Source organism: Barbus barbus (genome assembly GCF_936440315.1).
Source record: "Barbus barbus genome assembly, chromosome: 26".
In the NCBI taxonomy this organism is placed as follows: domain Eukaryota; kingdom Metazoa; phylum Chordata; class Actinopteri; order Cypriniformes; family Cyprinidae; genus Barbus; species Barbus barbus.
In genome coordinates, this window is record NC_136754.1 from 24439601 (window position 1) to 24463213 (window position 23613).

General features: G+C 36.3%; 2 protein-coding genes across 2 annotated transcripts; one reads left to right on the top strand and one right to left on the bottom strand.

Annotated features, from left to right (window-relative positions):
* The first annotated feature begins 423 nt into the window (after positions 1-423).
* LOC306846574 (homeobox protein Mohawk-like) lies at positions 424-10384 on the top strand. The gene is made up of 7 exons (XM_079380037.1): positions 424-502; positions 747-999; positions 1975-2122; positions 4127-4280; positions 4390-4713; positions 9462-9495; positions 9585-10384. The coding sequence occupies exons 2-7, from the start codon at positions 815-817 to the stop codon at positions 9775-9777; spliced, it is 1038 nt and encodes a 345-aa protein (XP_079236163.1). The 5' UTR covers positions 424-502; positions 747-814; the 3' UTR covers positions 9778-10384.
* Positions 10385-13082: 2698 nt separating this feature from the next.
* Positions 13083-19633, bottom strand: LOC306846602 (ras-related protein Rab-18-B). The gene is made up of 7 exons (XM_079380077.1): positions 19481-19633; positions 18706-18761; positions 18454-18515; positions 18164-18236; positions 17687-17805; positions 16404-16470; positions 13083-15419 (listed from the first exon to the last, which is right to left on the bottom strand). The coding sequence occupies exons 1-7, from the start codon at positions 19546-19548 to the stop codon at positions 15247-15249; spliced, it is 618 nt and encodes a 205-aa protein (XP_079236203.1). The 5' UTR covers positions 19549-19633; the 3' UTR covers positions 13083-15246.
* Positions 19634-23613: the final 3980 nt, after the last annotated feature.

Here is a 23613-nt window from a genome sequence, read left to right on the forward strand (position 1 = left end):
ACCAGAGGGGAAATGGTTAAGGTGAGTTTCGTGAATTTATGTTTTCTTGAAGTTGTTGTTTTTTAGTAAAGACACTAGGCTACATAAAGTCTTTTTTATACTTTTCACTGTCTGTTCTAACAAGCATTAAAAAGCGCCTGTTTGTGCTTTTCTGCTTTAAACCAGACGGTCCTAGTTAATTGCCAGTGCTGAGCTGAGCCTGACCAACGCACCTATAAAATGTTATCCGTGAAATAAGCAGGTTGCATATGAGAAGTCCACTGGAGATGATCCAGTCCCGCTTGCAGCCAGACGCACAGTAGCTGAATGGACACGAGCCCGCCAGACTCATTGGGAAAGACGAGATTCTCGCCGTATTCATGTTCCGGGGAGTCAAACCCTCTAGTGTTGGGTTGATATAGTGGGGAGGCGCAGTTGCTGAGCGCACTGCTGTTGAATATGAGCAGATGGGATGGAAGACACTGAAATTATAGTGTCCCTGTAGTTTAGCAACTATAACTTTGTGAGTACTTTTACATTTTTAGGCAATTTGCTGTAGTTGCTATTGCTATTTAAGTTTACTTTTTTAAACTTAAAATAATATTTAAATAACTTGCACATTTTTTATTTATTTACTGAATGCATTGTATAACGCATTATTGGTAAATTAACTTGAATTAAATGGTAATTACCCTGTAGGCTACATAGGCTATAAGAATTTTTTTAATCATGAAAATCATTTTAAATAACAACCCATTCGTTCACAGGGGCATTATACCAGTATAAGGATATTTCCTGGACAGTGTTTGGAGCTACATTTGGCACATGGCAGTTCATGAATGCAGCGATGAACACGGCAGTCTTCAGTCAGTTTGATCAGCTGCGCTTTGAAGAGAGCGGACAGAACGTGGAGAGAACCAGCAGAAGCTATTTAGAGCTGATTGATGGACAACATTCAGATTTACTGACCAGCCACAAAGTGATGGGTGGCACTGAAGCTCTCAAACACAGGAGAAATGGGTATGTGTGTGACAGACTAAATGACCATGCATGATGTGACTGAATGTGATTTATTATTAGTTCATGTAGCGTAGCTACTTTAAAAGGACGCAGCCTTTTTTTCATGTTCTACCAACTCCCACATAAGTAAATATTTGTGAACAGTGTTGATTTATATTTTAATATCGCAAGTATTAAAAATGTCACTGTTATCTCTGTTATAAATGTAATGTAACAAACCTGTTTTATTCAACTGGCTGACTTTAATTTATAGGAAAGCAGTACAATGTAGCCTAATACATCAACACTGAATGTGGGATATTTCTTACTCTTATTTAAAGGATACTAATATGAGAGATGTGAACCTCAAACCCATACAGTAGGCTATAAGTAAAGTAATAGGGTTGACCAGTAGATACATCATGTGTAAGGTAAAGATACAGGGATGTAACACATACTTGGTCCACAGTGACATCTGCTGATTGTCTTGGTACTGGACATCCACATCATCTCATTTGACATCAACTCTTTTCTTTTAAATGGTTCATTAATTTAAGCTTTGTTTACAGCATCATTGGTCTATATTACCACTCATGCTAAATGTTTTGTTTATACACTGACAATGCAATAATTTGTGTTAATATAGTGGTAAGGATGCTTTGTTGACGGTTTTCAAAACTAAAGCTTATGTGTCTGCCATTAAAAGTCATTTTTGTCAGCTAGTTTTGCATGAAGGGTTACAAAGAATTATTATAAAATCAGAAAAGTAATGAAGGGGAAAAAACAGATTTGTTAAGCGACAACATCTTGCAGTAAAGCTGACTGATGACGTATATTCCATTAAATCATCCAGACAGATGGCTACAGATAACAATGCTGTTTTTTGAAGAAATTAACAATTGTGCTTTAGTTTATAATTATTATATGCAACATAGACATTGACATCTGGAATATAAAATGACAACTTTGCCCCTCTGTGTTGTTTTACTTGATCAGTGGAGGGAAGGTGCGACACAAACGTCAGGCCCTGCAGGATATGGCTCGACCACTGAAGCAGTGGCTCTATAAGCACAGGGACAATCCTTACCCCACCAAGACTGAGAAGATACTGCTGGCTCTGGGCTCCCACATGACCCTGGTGCAGGTGAGGTCAAAACAAACACTGACCTTGGATGAGACTGATATTTGATCAGATCAAACTGGGGGGGGGGTTGAGGGAGTTCTGGGATGGATTTAGCACATATTATAACCTAAAAACAGGGATTTAAAGAATGTAGAAGTGAGAAAAAAGCTTATTAGTCCTATAATGATATGTTTTACAAACAACTTGCTCAGCCATGTAAAATTGGTGGTGGGTCGCATCCCAAAAATGGGTTCTGATGCAAATCCGACTGGTTTCAACAGTCAGTGGTATTAATGGAAAATATATCATTGCAGTATCTTGCAAGCATGGCCATGCTGGTGTTTCATTTACTTGAAGAATTTGTCTAGATTGCTCCGCAGAATTTTAATTGGATTTCAATTACTATAATTGGCTGATATAAAAATACCAAATTCTTCCCTATTGTTGTTCGCTTCTGTGTTTTGGGTCAGTGTTGTGTTGCATGAACCATCCTCTTTCAAGTTTTAGATAACACACAGATGTGCTGAAGCTCTGCTGTATAATTTCTTGGTACAACTTGGAATTCATTAGTCCTTTTGATTGTAAACTGTCCAGGCCCAGAGGCACCAAAACCGCCGTCACAATGTCATATTCCCAGTATCATTTTTCACAACTGGGATGAGTTTTTGGTGTTGGAATGTTTAAACATATAGCTGTGTAGAACTAGACAGAACATTAAACCATTATCTTATCAGGCACCATACTTTTTTTGTGGTTTCCTCTCATGTTTTTCTAATGGTAAACTACCAAGTACACTGGTAGTCTGCTGAAGCCCGCTCATAGGAATAACAATCATGTTGAATTTCTTCCATTTGTAAACTATCATCCTGATTATAGATGGACGGAGGGCAAAGTCTGGAAATTCTTATGCAACCCTTCCAGTCTTATGAACTTCAACAGGTCTCTTTCTGAGGTCTGCTGAAATCTCTTTTTCATGAAATCTCATGAAAAGTGGGGCACTAATGTGTTTTTGATACTGCAGAGCAGGTCAATCTACATGCATTGAAATATATGACTGTCGTATCCTTCAGGGTCACATACTTTTTCCATTGATGATTTTAAATTTTTAAATTGTTGGTCCAATAAATTTATGGTGCTGCAAACTGGTGCATGTGTTATTTGTTAAATAAGTCTGTATTTAATATCATGACATAGATGGAAAATCTGATATCATTTAGAATCCACTTAAGCAGAAATCCAGATCATTTTGACACGATCCTTGCTCTTTTTCTTTTTTTTTAGGAATTGCACTGTGAAGCAGGTCAGGGAAGGCAACATTACAATAACCAAACAATATCAAAACATAAAAAAAAAAATTATATATATATATATATATATATATATATATATTATTTAATTGCTAGGTTACTTTTTACCATCTGAAAAAATGATAAATCCTGACAAAAAAGTCAATGTCACCATTGCCAAACACATTTTATTTACAAGGTAACTAGATGCAATACATTTCTGCAATGGAAGCAGCCCAGGTGGGTTGATTGAATAATATAAAAGTGCAAAAAATGCATATAACTCACCTTGCTGATTTATGTATTACATGTCATTTCTGCTGCAGACACATCTGTAAATGTATCTGTTCATTTACTGTATGAATGCACCATTGATGTAACGACTAACAAGTTTGTCTAGTTTCTTCTAACTAGTGTCAGGAGTCATATTGGTAGGGTAGAAATATTCCATCGTAAAACACAGACAGAATATGTAATCGAATATAAATTGCATGTATTTGTATGTGAATATTATATTATATAAATAAATTAAAAAAACTCTAAATATGTAAAATCTTCAAACTGCAGACAAAAATCAATCAATCTGACGAGTGATATAGGGACAGCTAGCTTGACTGAAAACAAATAGACCATGTACTGGCTCATTTTGTAACGGTTCATTAAAACATTACACGTCAGTGCACGCAAGATAAGCCAAAATGTGTTCCTGATTTAACGATTATGTGTTTGTATTTTTCAGGTCTCCAACTGGTTTGCGAATGCGAGGCGTAGGCTCAAGAACACAGTCCGACAGCCTGACTTGAGCTGGGCCCTTCGCATAAAGCTGTACAACAAATATGTTCAAGGCAATGCTGAGAGACTCAGCATTAGCAGTGAAGACACAACATCAGACGGTACGGATTTAGGGCATTTACCTATTCTATAGACATTCTAATGTATTCTGGCCTTCAAAGACAAAAGGCATTAATTGTGCTAACACTAAAATCTCATTGTGTTCCACAGATGGGGAGAATCCGTCACAGATTCAGGCCAGCGAATCAGACTATAACAGACCCACGCACAAGAGCGTTATTCAGGACAGCAGAGGCAATGGCGTGGGGCGAAGCACAGACCCCTTGGTTTGTGATGATTATGTCTCTCCACCAAAATACAAGAACAGCTTGTTAAACCGCTATCTAAATGATTCCCTTCGGCATGTAATGGCCTCCGAAAAAGTTCTGGACTCTCGGAAGAGGAACCACTCTGGATCGTTTAGCTCCAATGAGTATGAGGATGATTTTCTCTCACCTTCATCAGAAGCTGAGGCCAACTTCACCTACCGTGCAGGTAAGAGCTGTCCCAAACTTTCAAGATTCAAAAATGTAATTAATTAAAGAGGATATTGTCAAGAAAACTTAAAACACTTTGATGCATTTCATCAGAGGTCTTCAAAACAGCGTTGTTCCTTTTTAGAAAATATCAGATTAAATGAAACTGACATTTTTAAATGAATCTTTGCAGACTTGTATGACTTTCAAAAGAAGATTTTAGGCAGCATTTTCACACTGCTCTTTTTATGCACCATAAAATTAGGCGATACATCTCATGCTCTATACTTAGGGCTGTTTCCTAGACAAAGCTATTTTATGAATTCAGAGGGAAATTGAATGCAAAGCTTTGGTTTCATATGGTTTGATTAGTGAGTGGAACGTTCCTGGACTCGTAGGTTATAGGAACACCTGCTGATGCCTCATGAAAGAAAATGCTTTAGCATTGCCAAAGGAGTTGAGTCTAATTCATCATTAACATAATTCCACCTCAACATTTCAAAATGTTCGACTTCTCTGTTTATTTTGCTTCTGTGCCCTTTTGGAATGGTCTCGTTTTGGGAAAATTAAGGAATGCTCTGTTTTTTGGGGAGGTTTTTCCATTTATTATGAAGTATGAGTGCATAAAAACATGCAGGTGTTTGTGATGAAAGTAAGCAATCTAACAATGCAATCTATAACAGTTTTATCCACAGTTATGTGCTAGAGAGAACACATGTTTTTCCAACATTTGAGACACTCAGTTTATGTTTTATATGGCCTGTAATTCACTCAGTTCGGTCTGTTTGGAAGAACTAGCTCTTTTTGTCTCACTGACCATTTGTGATTTTTGCAAAAACATGGGAATTAATATTGACAGTAAAATACAAAGAGCAACATCTCATTTAAAGACATTTGAAGAATGATTCATGGAACTTAAAAAGAGATATTAAGGAGAATGGACAAGCTGTGCTTTTCCATACATTGACCAGCGGCCACCATTGATTAAAATAAAATAAAGTAATACATAAAAAATATATAAAAGAATAATAATAGCAATTTACATGAGGAACATACTGAAATTGATGCTTGATTATTTATTAAAATGAAATTTATAATTCATTATTCACAAAAAAAAAACAAATCAGCCTTTTTCACATGCTGTATAACAATCCTGCCTGACATTTCCTTTTGTATACAAAAAAAAAGAGTTTAGTAAGTTGGTAGTTATCAATAATGAGTCTTAGTAGTTATTAATTTGAACTAAGCTTGCCCCTAATAGTAAATGTACATAGTAACAACAAAACTGTTCACTCAAACTCATTGTAAAAAGAGAGAGTGTCAGGATATGAAGAAAACAGCTGGCAGCTGTTAAATTTTTGTTGCTTGTAGACTTGTTCCATTGTGATATCATCATTGCCATCAAAAAGATGATTAGCTGTAAATATTTTCTTCATTGATTTTGCATGTTGTGGTTACAACGAATCAGCCAATGCTGAAATGTCATTATTTCACTGAAGCGTGCCTGTGACCTCGAGACATACCTTGTAGTTTTCTTAAATTAAAAACCACTTGTTTTCCACAAAAATATTGTGAAACAAAAAGGTCAATATTTTCACATAATAATTCCATTTTGTAGTTCAGAATGGGTCGTATGCTCAGCTACTGATAGCTGTGAGAATGGTGCTCAAAAGTTTGTGATAGAATTTTAATGGAGACGAGGGATTTTTGCCACTATGAGTCACACAGGGGCATCCTCACAAGGCAGTGAATTCAGTTTTGACAATATGTTGAAGCATTTTTTATTGAGTGAAAAAAATAGCAATATCGGGCTTGTTTTTGTCTTTTTAGCTAGAGTTGCAGTTTGTTTCAAATGTTAAAGTCAAGTGTGATTATTTTCTTAATGCATGTTCCTGGTCTTATTATGAATGGTTGACTTACTCTGTAGCCTTTAATTAAAATGTAATGAAACACAAAAAAAGTTTTTCCATTTTCAGCACATTGTTGTCTTGTAAGCGCAAAACAGTGACTCTGGCAGGCATTCATTCAGGCTTTTGCATTTAATCCAATCGACTTGTTTCTCTCTCTCATTGTAGATCCTGTTTTACTTGAAAATATATCACATTACAAAAGTAAAATGAGTTGCGAACAACTATTTATGGTGACTTTAAATGTTAGTTTGTTGAATTTTCCAGAATAAAACCACCATGTGGCACATAGTTGCAGATTACCTTGCCGCATAACCGAAATAGTTTGCAATTTGAGAAGATTGTTTTTTTTTTCCCCCAGTTAAAATTAAATTAAAACACATTTGTTAAAAAAACACAGCCCAGTTTTTTCTATCTTTTTTTCTCGATTTTGTTTTATATGATCTCAGTTTATAGCTAATTTGATTTTGCTTAATAGAGCCCTCCTGTCTTTAGTCTTTAGAGGAACTGGTGTATTTTCTTTTTGGTATGTTCTGGTTTATTTTACAGGTTAAGTCAATCCAAAGCATCTGTGGACAATAGAAGTGAAGTTAAAAAGATGAGAGACATTCAGTAGCACAAAGGAACCAGAGCCAAATGATGTATTAATGGTTTATAGTAGTTCTTGGCGCAAATACTGTTTAAGAAATCCGAGTTGGAGATGTTTTAGGCAAAGAATATTGAAAATAGCATTTTGTGTGCTCATGCCTGTCGTCCAATTTTCCCCCTCATATCTCCCATAAGAGAGATTTTTCTTTACTGATCTCAATGCTTTCAGCAGAAAAGAGAGGCAGCTTTACTATTATAAACCGATTTATGTAGATACCGAACAAAGGACGTTATTTAAACCCAAAATTAATTTTTAATGTCAATGAATGTTTAATGGATGGAAGCAAATGGATGGGTCTCAATTTGTTTGAGCTGTCCTCCTTCATCTAACCAAACATGATGTTTCCTGTCATTCATTTCACACAGCAATATCAAATAGTGTGAAAGTGTTCATCTTCCAAATGCTTGTGTTAAGACAGCATATTAACTTATATGATATAGTTTAACTGTATATAAGTATTTCTTTTTTTTTTTTTCATGTTTCACAAAAGGAGAAATTTTGAAGAATGTACCTGTTTCAATTGCAAAGAAAGGGAATGGAGCTTTCTGTTACGGAAGGAACAGAGGAAGCATTCGGATCCATCTGCAGGCTTTTATTCAAAGGTGTGGTCGGAAACAAGCATGGGTCAAACATAGGCAAACAGGTATATGGCAAGACAAAGAGTAATGCAAAACGGGCGGCTAGCAATATCCTGGGGGCTAGACAAAAGGGGTAATCTGTAAACACGAGCAAAGGTCCAGGCTGGAGCAAACAGTATCAGGGTCAAGACAGGGTCAGGCAAACGGGTAATCCAATAAACACAGGCGAGAATCAAAGAACCGGAGAACAGGCCAGGCAAAACTAGACTAAGACTAGGACTGGAAATAAACAAAGGCTAATGAAATGGCTCCGTAGAGTCGCTATGCGAAGACAGCGATAAAGCTAACAATACTCGGCAGTGAGAAAGAGGAAGTCCATGGTTTATGTAGCATGTCTGATTGAATTCAGCTGTGTACTCAGTGCATTCAGCTGTGTATGTGTAATCAGTGCAATGGATGATGGGAACTGTAGTCCGGGGTGAAGTGCAACAGTTAGTGTGGTGCAAGAGTCCATAGTAGTGAGCGGGTGATCTCTGGTGGTGAGCGAACGGGAGTGCATGAACAGGATTCGTGACACTTTCAAGCTTCAGTATGTTTGTGTCTGTTGAAGCTTTATCTGAGGAACAAATCAAATTTTATTTCGACATGATCCTTGGTGCTTTGAGAGCCCATGAGCGAAATAGCACTTTCTGAATAATGAGTCATAAACAGATTATTCTTTTGAGTCTGATCTTTCTAATTAACCATTTAATCTTGTTCACAAAACTGATTCATTCACAAATCAGACATCATATGCCTTCAGAAGACAGAATAAGGACTAATTCTCACTATTGACTTGTTTATTAGCATGCATATTATTAGCATATTGGCTGTTTATTAGTACATATTAAGCACATATTAATGCCTTATTCTGCATGACCATATTTTAGATCCCGTAATCCTGCCCAATACCTAAATTAACAACTACCTTACTAATTATTAATAAGCAGCAAATGTTAGTTATTGGTGAGAATTGGTTCCCAAAATAAAGTCTGACTGCACAAGTTGTATGAACTACTTTTATGCTGCATTTACATTCTTTTTGGAGCTTAAAAATTTACATTTTGTATTCCACGGAAGAAAGACACATGGGATTGGAACAACATGAGTGTTAGTAAATGATGATAAAGTTGTCATGTTGAGTAGACTGTTCCTTTAACGCAACGTCACAACCATTTAAGTAGTCATTAGTCAAAGGAAAAGGTGTAATAATTAAAAAAAATGCAAATCAGTTGGAGAGTGGTGGAACAACATGTCTGTTTCTGACACAGAGCAGATATGCTTTTTCCATCTCGAGAGCGCATGGGAAGCATAATTGCATTTGTTTTGGCTGGAGCACATGAATTTGGCTGTAGGCACAGCCTGCAGAGCTCCACTTAAATCTCCCTGAGCTCAACAAACACATGTACACACATGCACATGTGAAAACATGTTTACTCATCGTTTCCATCGATATGAGGAGAGAGTAGCTCAGGGATATTTCATTAGCAGCATAAATGATGTGCCAGCTTTTGGGCAAGTAGCTTTTGTGGCTATTCTAAAATCCACTTTGAATGTCCAGTTTATAACTCATTTCACCAAACTGTATTTTCAGTGACGTTGGACTGTGGCACACGCCAAAGCGAGAGGTAAGAATGCTGTCGCCTAATGAATCATAAGGTTTTTAAGTACTGCTAAAGACTCCTCATTAACAATTTCCTCTCCATTTGTGCAACAGCGGTGCTCGCAAAGGTGGCGGAGGAGGAAATAACGAGACCTACTGGAAAGAGCTCCATGCCGCCATGGCCCTGACCAAACTGGCCCAAGGGAAGGAGAGCTCAACGCCGGGCACCACCAGCTGTATCATCCAGAAGTCTTCCCATATAGCAGAGATTAAGACTGTCAAAGTGCCCATACAACCCCGACATTAGTGGCTAACAGACTGGACAGCGTTCTGTACTAGGTCATAATTGCTAAAAGACTACCTGAACACTTGAGTATGTACTACATGCAATAATTTTGTTGAAAATGATCCACAACAGCCTTTTCTAGGAGGAAAATACATGTTGACTGACCAACGTGCCTATTTGTTTTTTTTCTTTTTCTTTTTTACCACTGTCTGATGAGAAATGACATACTAAAGACAGTTCGATGTGTGGACGATCAATTCTCATTCTGATTTACACTGTCATCATTTCTGAAATACAATTTTTGTCAGTGGCTAAAATGTAATATATTCATATATATATTCAATTTTTCTAAGTTATGTTAATTTTATTTTTAATTGACACAGGATTATTGTCATCCTATGGCAATGGCATATACATGTGGATTCTTGTGTTTAAGTATGGCATATAGAGGAAGTTTCTTTTTCTTTCTTTTTTTAAATATTCTATCTCCGAGGGAATCAAGCAACCCTTTTTGGAACAAACCTTTTGGAAATAATTTGTTATTGGATAGCTTTTAAGTTCATTTGGGCCATTGCTTGTGAAGATTATCATGCAAAATTCAGTCAGATGAGAGCTAATAAAGTTTTATAAATAGAATACAGTTGTGCTTTGATGAAATTTACTCCTCTCGTTCCCTCAAAGTAAAATAAATTGTGCAACAGTGATATCAAATTTAAATAAGAAACACAGTTACATTATGGGATATATAAGCACACTGTGTTATATTTACATTTAAATTTATTCATTTAGCTGATGCTTTTATCCAAAGCGACTTACAATTGCTATATATGTCAGAGGTCGCACGCCTCTGGAGCAACTAGGGGGTTAAGTGTCTTGCTCAGGGACACATTGGTGTCTCACAGTGGATTCGAACCCGGGTCTCTCACACCAAATGCATGTGTCTTATCCACTGCGCCATCACCACCCCCATTATATAAAGTTACAAGTATCAAAAGTAAACTTATGATTGCATGATATGAACGTGCAACTCTTGAGTAATAAAGTTGCAAGATATACTGTGACTTGCAAGATATACTGTAAAGTCACAATTGTGCATAAATAGGTAGTTGTAAGATAAACAAAATCACAATTGCCTGGCCTAATGGTTAAAGAGTCGGACTCGTAATCCAAAGGTTGCGGGTTCAAGTCTCGGGCCGGCAGGGATTGTAGGTGGGGGGGAGTGAATGACCAGCACTCTCTCCACCCTCAATACCACGACTGAGGTGCCCTTGAGCAAGGCACCGAACCCCCAACTGCTCCCCGGGCGCCGCAGCATAAATGGCTGCCCACTGCTCCGGGCGTGTGTTCACGGTGTGTGTGTGTTCACTGCTGTGTGTGTGTGTGTGTGCATGTTGGATGGGTCAAATGCAGAGCACGAATTACGAGTATGGGTCACCATACTTGGGAGTATGTCACTTCACTTCTATTAATATTCTGAGTTAATGTTTTTGTCATTTGCATTTTATATATTTTTTTATATTTCTGTTTTGCTTAAAATGTTTTTTTTTTTTTCTTTAATTTAATCTTTTATATTTTTAGTTTTAGGTCAAAATAACAACACTGAGATGACATTTTTCTTTTTTTTTCTAAGTGTTGAATATAAAGAGCTGACATTTTGGTAAAGGCAACTAAAACTTCAATCTGATAAAGAAATAGCACTACCCATGTCAAAACAATTACCCTTGACATCAGCACAGAGCTCAGCTGCTTGTACTAGGCCATATTTGATAAGCATTTGCATTTCAGTTATGTACCTGATAGGCCTTCTAGATAAAGCTGTTTGAACAGTCCGATATGTTTCAGTCTTGCTGGACGCTTTAAAACGGTTCAGCAAGCAGTAAGAATTTGGAATTGAACATACGGGGCGGTCTACCCTACAGTATATCTCCTTACAGTCCTGACCACATGCTCTATGTTTTGCTCTCAAGTCTTCTTTCTCCCCACCCATGCTTCAAGGAAGACTAAAACATAATATTCACCATTCTTCTGTCCTTGCCCTCATCTAGAATGATTCAGTGGTCAACTGCACCCGCTGTATCAACACAAAGAGCCCAATACAAAGAGTAAAACACCTCGAAATTAAATGGAAAACTAGCAGGAAAAGTGTAACACTGGTGGAAATCTGTTGATTTTGATGTAGTTTCAGTTCCAGGCATCATGAGGGCCACAGTCATATTTATATTAAAAAAAGAAAGTTTATGCCACATTAAAGAGTGGAATCTGATTGCTTGCAGAGCTCCTTTGCCAGTGCATTGTACAGTTGTCTGGAAAGTGAACTTTGGACAGATCTTATCACACACATAAAATCAAAATCACAGTTAGAAATGGCTTTTCTTTCAATAGTTTCATGCTGATTTAAAACATAACAGCACTATAAGACCTCACTGTTTTTATCACTGTGCTTGGTGGTGACTCTTTCTACAGTTTAAATGCAACCAAAAAACCCAAAGTATCGGACTGATGGCCTAATCGGACTGAAAAGTCTTTGTATAAACACTTCAGTCAAGTCACCTTCATTTATATAGCGCTTTAAAGAACAGATTTTCAGTTTCAAAGCTGCTTTACAGTAATAAATAAGAAAATAACCAAATCAAAGACGCACACTTTATCAAAAATGAGACAAATTAATATTCTGCTGTAAAGCAACTCTAACAAGACAATTCATAGTTTTCATGTTATTCCAGTTATTTTTCCGAGGCTTGCATTAAGTAATGTAGTCTAGTAAGAAACTGATATTAAAAGGTCAAATTCAGTATACACCTTATTGATGATGCTTACTTTGTACAGGCAAGCAGATGAACCCAGAATATAAACACAATACATAAGTTTCACATTAAAAGTTTTCCCATAGAAAACCATTATTAAAAAAAACAATTGTGTTCATATTCTGGGCTCATCTATATAAAGTAGGCCTAAATATCATCAATAAGCTGTTTTTAGTGATTTAAATATTGTGGCGGATGCTTTATATGGATTTGCAATTTGCATTTTGATCTTTGTTTTATTCTTTTAAGAGGTGATCTAAATATTTGTGGATAGGAAAGACAGAAAATGTACAGGCTTGTGCTGCACTTCTATGAATGTTTTACCCTCAAGCCAGTCACATGACTGAAAACTATGAATAGTGTCATTAAATAGTGTCTCAAGTCAGTTCAGTATTTGTTCAGCTCCACTCAATAACTCTGTGAAGTTCATTAATTAGGAAATGAGCTCAATTTCACTATAAATAGCTTTACAGAAGACAGTTGTTCTCATCCAATAGTGTCAAGGTCTTGGCTCAAATTATTCCAATCGGTAACACTTTATTTTAAGGTATCCATGTTAAACGTTACATGCAGAGGCGTCATGCCCATTCAAAGAGATGGGGCACGTGCCCATTCAGATTTTTGAGCCAAGTGGATTTTCAATGCAGCTTCCAAAAAATAAATAATATTTTCTAGATTTTTGAGTGCTTAAACTCTAGACGGTCAGTAAAAATGTTCTTTGCTCTCTTTCTGTACAATGAAAGTGTTACGATAAATAGCCGAACTTACAATGTTTTTATTCACATTAACTTTCAATGTTAAATTCACATTAAATATTAAGTCAGTCTTATTAAAAATATGTTATGGCATGACACCCATATTTGTGACTTAAGTAAACAGACAGGTTTTTATGCATAATAGACTACATTATTAGGCTACTTTGCCCATTGCCCACTATAGATCAACTTACATAATCTATAAAGGTGTTTGGGAATGTTTCGAATAAAAAGGAAAAAATAAATAAAACCATAAGTGCTATTGTAAAAATTCTCACATACAGGTTTATTTATATCTTGCGTCTTAAAAAGGATTCAGAGGCTGACTATTTATCTAAAAAGGCAATTATTTATCCAATTGGCTCTATAATATGCAGAAGCAGAAAACAGGAATAAAGCAAGTATTTGCTTTATAGACCCTTTATAGACCAAACCTGAATAAATGGCACCATCTGATAAATGATAGTAAAAAATTTAATTTTGAAGCCTTGCCAACAGAATGAAAGCCTATTAACAAAAATTGCATAATTTTACAGTTAAACGGCACTGTGATTAAAAATAGCTGTTTTAATGCAGTTAGCATTAACACAGGCAAAACTATCAAAATAAACAAAACTAAAATGGACAACAATGTCCATAAGGGTGCACAAGGGTTAATACACATAAATTGTAAGAAATCCTAATTAGGGTGCTGGTTAGTGTATAGTTTTGCGGCTAAAGGAAGTCATAAGCCATTCTTCCCATGACTGAATAAATCTCTCAGCAGCAGAACAAACACACAGGAATAAGTCAAATATATTAATACTCAAACCTTATGACCAAGATGTTTATAATTAAATGAAATGACCACTTCATCCATGTCCCTTTGGCCATTTTGACTGGCAACAATAACATATTCTCTCTCAACAGATTCACAGTGAAAGCCTGTAGTGCAGATCACGTTAGACATGCAGATCTATTAAGGCATGACCAAATCTTCCGTTTCAAGTCGCTTTGTGAAAAGAATCAAAACCAAGTCAGAAGACGGCTTCATGAAGAATGAACATGAATACAGAAGCTCTTTTTGGTATCCAGTCACATTTAACTAGAAAACGAAAATTGAGTCAAAGATTAAAACACAGTGATGTAAAACGGATCATCTCGTGTTATTCAGACAAAAGTCATCATAGATTACATTATTTAAACATGCTTAATATGCATCTCAACTCCTGAGAGCTGGAGCTAAACAGAGTTTCATAGATTACCGTGTGAATTATGATTCAGAACAACTACTGAAGACGTATTATTTACAAAATAATATTTCAAACTCTTCAAGAAGGTAGAATCATGCGAAGCAATATTTCTAAGGCCGAATATTATAAAAAATAACATGGGAATACTAACTTAAAAAACTGGAGATTAAAATGAGAGCAGCAGAGAATGTGTTAAGCAGAGGAAATGTAATACAGGTACAAAGTACGTTTGATAACATCCATGTTGAATGAGTTCATCACACTGATCAGATCATGCCGCTTCTCGGCCCCTGCCCTCCTAGAATCTTATTGGCCTACAAACATCAGGTCAAAGGCAGTGCTCCCATTGAGGGGGAAGAGTGTCAACTCTGCTGTCCTGCTGGGGGTGGGGGAGAGCATTATATCTGGCATATTTCAACATGCTCAGGGTGTAATCTTCAAAAGGACTTATTCTGCATAATAATGGTTTACATTGGCTACAGGTAATGTAGCACTGTGATACACATATTGAGAATAACACCACAGAATCCTGGGACAGAATAAAACAACATTGAGTGACAGAGAGTGTGCAAACTGCAAAGGTCCCTTTGACCAGCTCTAAGGGAGCAGACCTTTCCCCCTCAGAGGAAGCTCTCATTCAGAAGGAAGAAAACGGTGCTTTTCATCTCAGTTTGTGGTTCTTGGGTTGAGGTGAGGATGTTAAACCAGGGAGCAGTAACCCCCACAGGCACCCTGACGCTGCTGTTCATGATCGGACAGCTGGACACCGTGGTTCTGGATGCTGCTCTCCCAGAGCCCCGGCGTCTGCAGGATTTTTTCAACCAGTTCTTCAAAGGCACATTGAACTCCATCCCGCGTCTTTGCGCTAGCCTCTGATAACAGCACCGCATGGGTTAAGAAAAGACAGGAGAGGGAAAAACCACAGTAAGGAGACTTGTAAAGTAAAAAAGAAATTGTGACAATTCATGACCTTAAAGATTACAAATTGTTGAAAAAAAAAAAAAAAAAGACACCACAGTTTAGAGTTTAGCTCCAACCCTAATTAAACAAACCTGAACCAGCTAATCAGAACTAACTAGAAACTTCTAGAAAACAGTTTTAGAGCTGGTTCTAGCTCAAATCTGCAGGACGTTGGCCCTCCAGGAGCAGGATTGGACACCACTGACCAAAACTAAACCCAATCTGAAGTGTGGTAGGCTGTTTAACAGAAAAAATCCATTATACCCAACAATTTGATTATACAAATCTGGCATGTGCTATTGTACTAGTATATTGTGCTGCATATACTGCCTACTGATATATAAAAAAGTAGTTTATGAAATAATATGCATTGTGTGTCTATTTGTCTTTCTTGTCAGCTCAGCACACTGAAAAGTTTCAGTAAAGAATGTGTGATCTTTTCACACTCAAGATCAAACATGTGTGGTATTTTTTTTGGGGGGGGGGGGGGGGGGGGGTTACTAAAGTAAAAAAAAAAAAAGAATTATATCAGAAATAAACAATCACAGTAGTGCTACGGCAGAAAATTGTTCTGATGCTCCATGATCTCTTCAGGAACAAAGGCAACTGTATTGCTATTATAAAAGCATATGTTCAATACAAATTCACTTTTTATAACCGAAAACCATTCTGACATCTGTAACTTTATTTCAAAGAGCCAGGAAAATATAAAGAAAATCCTGGCAAGACAGGATTGTCTGGACAAAGGCAGAGCATCATGCTAATTCACATCCTCTGATGGCTAACAGGAGACTTTACTGCCAAAAAAAACTAATTAGCTTAAGATCCAGGCAGGACCATCCAAAACATCCAATCTAGCTGAAAACAAAATGAATGATAATAAAGAGGAAACATACCAATAAAAAGCATAGAGTGTTTTCGTGCAAACTTCAAGCCTTCGTTCCGGTCTACTTCACGGTTGTCCTGAAACAGATAGGTCTTTCTAATTACAATGCTGAGTCACCCAAGGCAAAAACTTAGTTCTAGCAAACTCCCAATGGGAGCACACAACTTCAGCACTTGTCTTTAAGGTCACATTACATTTTGGCAACTTTCCTTACCAAAAATACATGAGCTCATGTTTCTATTTAAATCGTTTGTAAACAACTGTTTCTAACTTGTTTCCATCTTTTTCAATAAACCAGAGAACTGTTTAAAATGGGTTTTATTTTCTTCAGGAAAGTAAACATTTTAATTCACTTTTCTTTTTCTTAACAATTCCGAATGTTTAAGAACTGTAAATTGAGTTTAGTTGTATTCCTTTTAACTTAAAAAAAAAAAGCAAGGAAAGAAATAAACTCATGAAGTGCCAGCCCTCTGCCAAATAGACCCTGGCACACAGTATTAGGTATTTTAGCATATCTGGAATGACAGACAAATCAGCATCCAGAGCTGGAAGTGGTCCATACAATAATAATGAATAATCTGTTAGTAAGACTTCAAAGCCAAACTGAACATTTAACTGCAGCCAAGGACGCAGTTCTGCTTTTGACATTGGTAGGGACATAAAGGGACATAACAGCACAGGCGACTACCTTTAAGTTCCGCTCATGTATTAAACTGAAAGCACACAGTTTTATAACATATGTGTTGTGTTTTCCATATGTGGACGCATAAATTGTGACTAAATCCAAACACATTTGCAAATCATGCATGACTGTTTGCGTTTTAGTGAATGCACAGAGACTGTGCCCTGAATATTCTTCCAAGATGGTGGATTTTTATTGTTGTTGAATTCAACAACAACAAAAATCCACCATCTTTTATTTCAAATTTAGTAGCACTTTACCTTCCATAGTTTTTGTATTGCATTAACCAAAGTGACATCACAGCTAATGTTTAAATTTGAGATATACAGAGTAAGATTTGGGACCAAGGAAACTTTCCTCTGGGTAGGGCTTTCCATCATTTTGGGGACATTTCATATCAATGTAAAAATTAGACGATTTGCAAAATACCATTTATGTCCTCTACAAAAGAACGCCATTAATAAGGGTGAGTATGTTCATTTTGGGGGTTCATTTTTGGGTGAATTATCCCTTCAAGACACTGTTAATCTAAAACAACCTTCACGGCTATACACCAAAACATTGCATCAAGCAGCTTTACATTCAGAATAACATTAATCAAACAAACAAACCTTGTCGATTTTGTTCCCAACTAGCATTTTAACCAGGTCGTTGCGTGTACAGTATGTCTCCAGCTCATTAAGCCAGTTCTCGAGCTTTGTGAACGTGTCCCGCTTTGTAACATCATACACTGAAAGAAGAGAAAACAATCATTTAAATGTTACATTTGACAACTAGAACAATTTGATTGCTTTTCAGTATTAATATAATGCACAGTCTTGTCTTGTGATAACATTTGGCCAACTGTGCATTATTCCACATATTACTTGACTATTACTAAATTAATAAAGAGATCAAATAAATAAATAGATCAGAATGATCTGAGAGACATGAAACTCGCACAGCTATATAGCTCAATCATAAAAATTATTGGTCATTATACATTATACAAAATATCTGCCAGCAGAACTCCTGACTGACCAATCAGAATCAAATATTCCAAAGAACTGTGTAATAAATAATTAAATCAAATATGCAAAAACACCAACCCAAAATGACCCCCTGGGCTCCTCTGTAGTAGCTTGGTGTTAGAGTTCTGAACCTCTCCTGTCCGGCCGTGTCCTAAATCAGAAGTTCATGAGGATTTCAGCAGCTTTCTAAACAGACTGTGTCACTTAATTCTATAAAGCGCGATACTGACATCTAGTGGAACAAGACACTTGTAAGAATAGTGAACATGATAATAATCCATAAATAATTCAGGTATTTCAAACACTCCATCCCTGTATTGAGTGTTGTTGAGCATTTATTAAATATTTGGCTGTAGTAAAGCACTTACCCATATGGCCAGCTTTGCTCTGTTGCCATCTATTGCAATAGTTTTCACTTTAAAGTCCACACCTAAATAGCCAATGAAAAATACAGAAATGGAGCATACTTTAAAATACAGAAGGATTAAAGTATATTTGTTAGGGAGGTAAAACCACAAGACTTCATCGGTCAGTAAGATTTAGTTTATAAGCTCATTAGTTTTGAGCATTAACTGATTACAGGCCTGTTAATGTATAATATTCACAAATGCATGACTCACCAATGGTTGCAGCTAATTCTGGGTCGAATGTGTCATCTGTGAAGCGCAGGAGCAAACTGAGGACATAACGGAGAAATATAACAAAACAAGCATTAAAATTTCCTCATATTATTGTTTTCTTATATAATTACTTTCTTTTCTGTAAACATGAAAACAAATTCAATTATGAAGAACATTTTCACTTACCTGAGTGGATGAGGATGGGCTTTGAAAATTACTTTAACACTAATTTAGCTAAATCCCTTTGTTATCATAAGTAGACATGTGTAAAGTACGTTTAAATATGTTGTTTATATTAAGTATTTGACCCCTCTATAAACTCTAAAGGCCTGTATATTTAGAGGTAACTGCCACACCACACAAAGAGCAGATAGCATGTCTGCTACAGAAACAGCTGCCAGCTAACACTGCTGCTGCTCTTATTAAATATTTAAAGGAATTACCAGAATATATTAAAAAGTCAAACTAAATATATGTTCATGGCTTCACAATTATGAAGCTAACAATCGACAGTGGTTAGAAATCAACACATCTGAAGGCTAAAAATACCACGGAGGGAATATGCGCATTTCATTTTGTTCTTGAGGCCAAAACAACATTTAAAAGTTAAGTTTAATGGCTGAATAGAGCTGGCAAAGTCTGGGCACCGGCGACAGTTAACATTAGTTTAGCGGAGCTTGTTGCTCGTTCAGACGAGGCTAACGCTATTTAACAACTCATCCTACTGTACGAGAAAGACTAAACGGAGAACAAGAGTAGCGGATTCGGACCTCACCTTGATTTACCGACACCACTCTCGCCGATAATTAAAATCTTCAAAGTGGTTAACACGTCGTCGTCCATGTTCTGGCTGTTTACCCTAAAGCTGGTTAAACTCGGTGTTGTTCTGCTGCTGCTGCTGCTGCTGCGCTGGAACTTCCGGCTGGGGCGTGACGTCACGAGGATCATGTTGCGTAAGAACTCCAAGCCACGCTGTTGAAATACATTTGGACTGAGGACACTGGGGCTGATTTTAATGATTTCATAAATGGTGTTCATAAAGAGATAAGAAGTGGAACAAATGTTCATGATGAAGAATTGACTGACAAAATAAAGACCAAACTCTCATATCCCTCAACATATTTTCTGACTCATTCATGCTTGATACCAAGTATTGCGTAACACACAGGGTGAGATAAATGTCCATTAAAATAGCTTGTGGTGTACCCTGTTAGAACGTTTCTTCACACAGACAAAAGGGGTTTAAAATTGTACATTTTGGGGTACAGCAGCTTGTCCCTGGAGCAGTACCATTAAAAGTACATATTTGTACCTTTTTAACCCTGCTAGGGACATATTAGTACCTTGGAATACATATCCTTAATTACTAATATGTACCTATTAGGAGTAAAAGGGAAAAAAAAGGTACAAAGATGTCCTTTTAAGGGTACTGCTCCAGGGACAAGCTGTTATACCCCAAAAGGTACAATTCTGGCCCCTTATTTTTCTGTGTGTTGGTTGCACTTTATTTCCATAGTCCACTTTAGACATTCTGCTAAACCTTAGTCAGGGTAGCACATTATTTAATTTTTGACTGGAATGAGGTTGGAATAGAGGTACAAGGTGTTCAATGGATTTTACAGTTGTTTAACAACATACCGATTGTTCAGCTGATGAAACACTCAGTAGACAAAAACTCCATAAAACAGTTTTGAAAGTTGTGATTTGCTTAAAATTTCATGATCTAGGGCTTTACTGTACAGTACGTGCTATTGCAAAGATTTTAAGTCTATCCTTCACAGCATTGTTTTCATCCATGTAAAATTCAATATGGTGTCTAACCACGAGCCTCTCCCACTCTTTGACATCACCACAAGTGGCCAAAGTGTTTGACCACAGTTAATGCACTCTGTGCACATCCACCACAGCTTGACGGTGAATTCTTCAGTGGTGACACTGCCACTATTAAAACATCTCAGCTCCATTAGGCTTAACAACAAACAAGCTAGTCTGGCATTGGCGTAACTTAAGCATCATGCAAGGTCAGAAATTACATCATCAAAAACCCGAAATTCAAGATATGAACTATATGCTGTGTTTGCCTGAGTTCATTTTTGTGTTTATAACAGAATAGTTAAGCAATATCACATGAGCATTTTTCCCAAATATCAGCATGATTGCTAGTGTGATATTCATTTTATACAACAGTTTAATAAACAATATGTTAACTAACGGATCAGGAAATGGAGTGTTTAATCTTATTATTATACATTACTGACACTCTATCCTACAATTTGATACTATTAAGTGCTTTGACAGAATCTGTATTGTTAAAAGCGCTATATAAATAAAGGTGACTTTAACAGCAGTGATTATATATTGAGAAATTAATGTAGTAATGTAAAGAAAATTTGGTAGTTTTGTATGTTGGTTCAGGGTTGGCGTCATCTGATGTTCTCTGAGGGGTTGGCATCATCTCTTCTCAGGAGTTGGGTCATCTCAAACCTTTATAAGAGGCTGGATCCAGAATGAAGCTTGTGTAATCTAGTTACTTTGGGATGCCCATACAGTGGCAGAAACAAAAAAGCAAGAGAGAGAATAATTAGTGTAGCTGCTGTTCATAACATTTCAAGCAAAGGAATGATAATGTTCATCTGATCAGATATAACTGGAGATGCATCATGTGAATGCTTGGCTAAAGAGATGTTTCTTTAATCCAGATTTAGACAGAGAGTGTGTCTGAGCCCCGAACAATATCAGGGAGGCTATTTTCAGAAATATGTTTTTGCAAAATTAATTTCATCCTAAAATAAGGATTACTTTATGTATTTCTGTAGAGATTTATGTTCAGGGGAAGACAGATACTGCACTTTATTCGTCCTAGTCGCACACTAACTAAAGATTACAGCAACACTACTGTTTTACTGTTACTGTTTTATTAGAACTGCCTTTATAATAGTAGTAGAATGTTCAAGTACAGATCAATTAACATACCAGTGCTATGTCTATGACAGCGCCATTTTAAAGCTATATTTAAAATGAATTAAAACAACAACAACAATAAAGTAAATACAAACTTTTTCCAGCATGTTAACTTTATCACCATTGTCAGTTTTTTTATTATAAACGCATGTCATCTGATCACTTTAACACTAGTTAAATACTGTTAGTAACAGTTCCAGTTCAACAACAAGGACATATAAATATATAAATAAATAAACCTATACAGGCACTAATATAGATGTGTGTTACCGATTGCAGAAATGAAGAATTTGCAAAGTATGTGATTTTAAATGTGCAATTATAACTTAATCATTACAAATGTGTATTTACAAATATTTTAAAATAGATGGCATACAAGTCTCAATAGAAATGCCTTTAAAATTGTTAGCTAAATTTAAAACCATAAATGCTTGTCTGTACATTCAACAGTACACTGTAACCATTTTTCAAAGACAAGTATGAAATATATACATTTTGATTTAATAGCAAATAACATGCAATTATCACATTATCACATTCAATTTGCTCATATATACTTTTAAAGTTTATCATTTCCTTAAGTACTTTAAAAAAAAAAGAAAAGAAGAATGCTATAAGTCTACTTCTTTTTCACAAGGGTATGTAGAATGTAGTTGCCATTCACTGCAGAGCTCGGGTCATGGTGACCAGACTCCATCTTTCTTTCTCTCTAATGGCAGGGCTGGATTATGAACATTTGACCCATTTGACCTCTGGACCTTAAACCTGAACACAATACAGTATGGATCTTTATGTGTCTAGCAATGCTGACAGGAGTGAGTGTACAGGAGTGAGTATGCATGGCACACACTTGGGTTACCAGTTCCAGTTTTTGTGCTGCTCGGATTTATCAGCAAGGAGGTAAAATGCTGCTGCTTCTTCACCAGAGAGATCTTTTATTTTTAATCCATCTACAAACATTTTCCTGATATACAAAGACAAAAATAAGAGAAACTGTATACATTTGTATATATACACTGCATGCCCAAAGTATTATTTAAATACCCAGTTGAATTGATTTTACATTTGGCCACTCTATCGTTAAAAACACGTGCTTTATTAGGTTCTAAAAGATGTCCATTTGGAAACTTTTTCTCAAGATCCTTCTCCAATTTCTATCAGAAGATCTCAGAATCTCAGAGCCAGTTTTCTAAATAGTGTTCCCATTGTTTGCGACTTCAGAGGTCCATTGTTTTACTGGGAGCTAATTGCTCCACATTTACAGGAGGTACCTGGATCACTGCTTCAGAAAATTGTTTCCTTTCAGAAGAAGCTCAACCTTTTGATTATAGGTTTGAAGAGCAATTCTAATGGAAATAGTTACCAAGATAACAAAAGACAAAGTCTAAAGAGATCCTTTGTGCCAGCACATATACATGTAAGAGCTCTGGAAATATATGACCTGCTTTTTTATATTCTTTTTGTCTTTTTGACATCACTTGCAAATTTCCATAAATGAGCATTTTATCACCAAAAATGTAAGTCATTCCCCTCAAGTAGCCAACGATGTCCATCATTATGTTAAATGTGGGTTTTTATTCAAGTTAATATTTCCCACCATCGGTTCATTATCCAGTGATAATTTCTCATCATTTTAAGATGATTTTATAATTATTTGAGTAGCATGAATAATATTCCAGGTGTTTGAAACTTTTGCCTCTTTATGTAATCTCAGATGTGAATTTATGCTTTCATAGGGTCATGCAAATTACAAATATTGGTGTGAATTACTGCAATTAATGCTAAATGGACTATATGGAAACAACATAGGCCTATATAACATATGATGTATTTATTTAAATCTTTGGGGAAATATCTATAGCACAATTATGCATGCTCCACCCCAAAAGGAGAGGGCATGCAAATACACTTACAATAGGTACAATAGGTAACAAAATCAGGTGTTAC

What these genes read in the sequence shown, in the direction of transcription:
- LOC306846574 (XM_079380037.1), top strand. Translation starts at nt 815, where the DNA reads ATGAATGCAGCGATGAACACGGCAGTCTTCAGTCAGTTTGATCAGCTG. An exon ending in CCCACATGACCCTGGTGCAG is followed by an intron (nt 2,123 to 4,126) that starts GTGAGGTCAAAA and finishes TGTATTTTTCAG; the next exon opens with GTCTCCAACTGGTTTGCGAA. An exon ending in GGCACACGCCAAAGCGAGAG is followed by an intron (nt 9,496 to 9,584) that starts GTAAGAATGCTG and finishes TTTGTGCAACAG; the next exon opens with CGGTGCTCGCAAAGGTGGCG.
- LOC306846602 (XM_079380077.1), bottom strand. Translation starts at nt 19,548, where the DNA reads ATGGACGACGACGTGTTAACCACTTTGAAGATTTTAATTATCGGCGAG. An exon ending in GAGCAAAGCTGGCCATATGG is followed by an intron (nt 18,237 to 18,453) that starts GTAAGTGCTTTA and finishes CTTCTGATTTAG; the next exon opens with GACACGGCCGGACAGGAGAG. An exon ending in AGCCCAGGGGGTCATTTTGG is followed by an intron (nt 17,806 to 18,163) that starts GTTGGTGTTTTT and finishes CTCTTCTTTCAG; the next exon opens with TGTATGATGTTACAAAGCGG.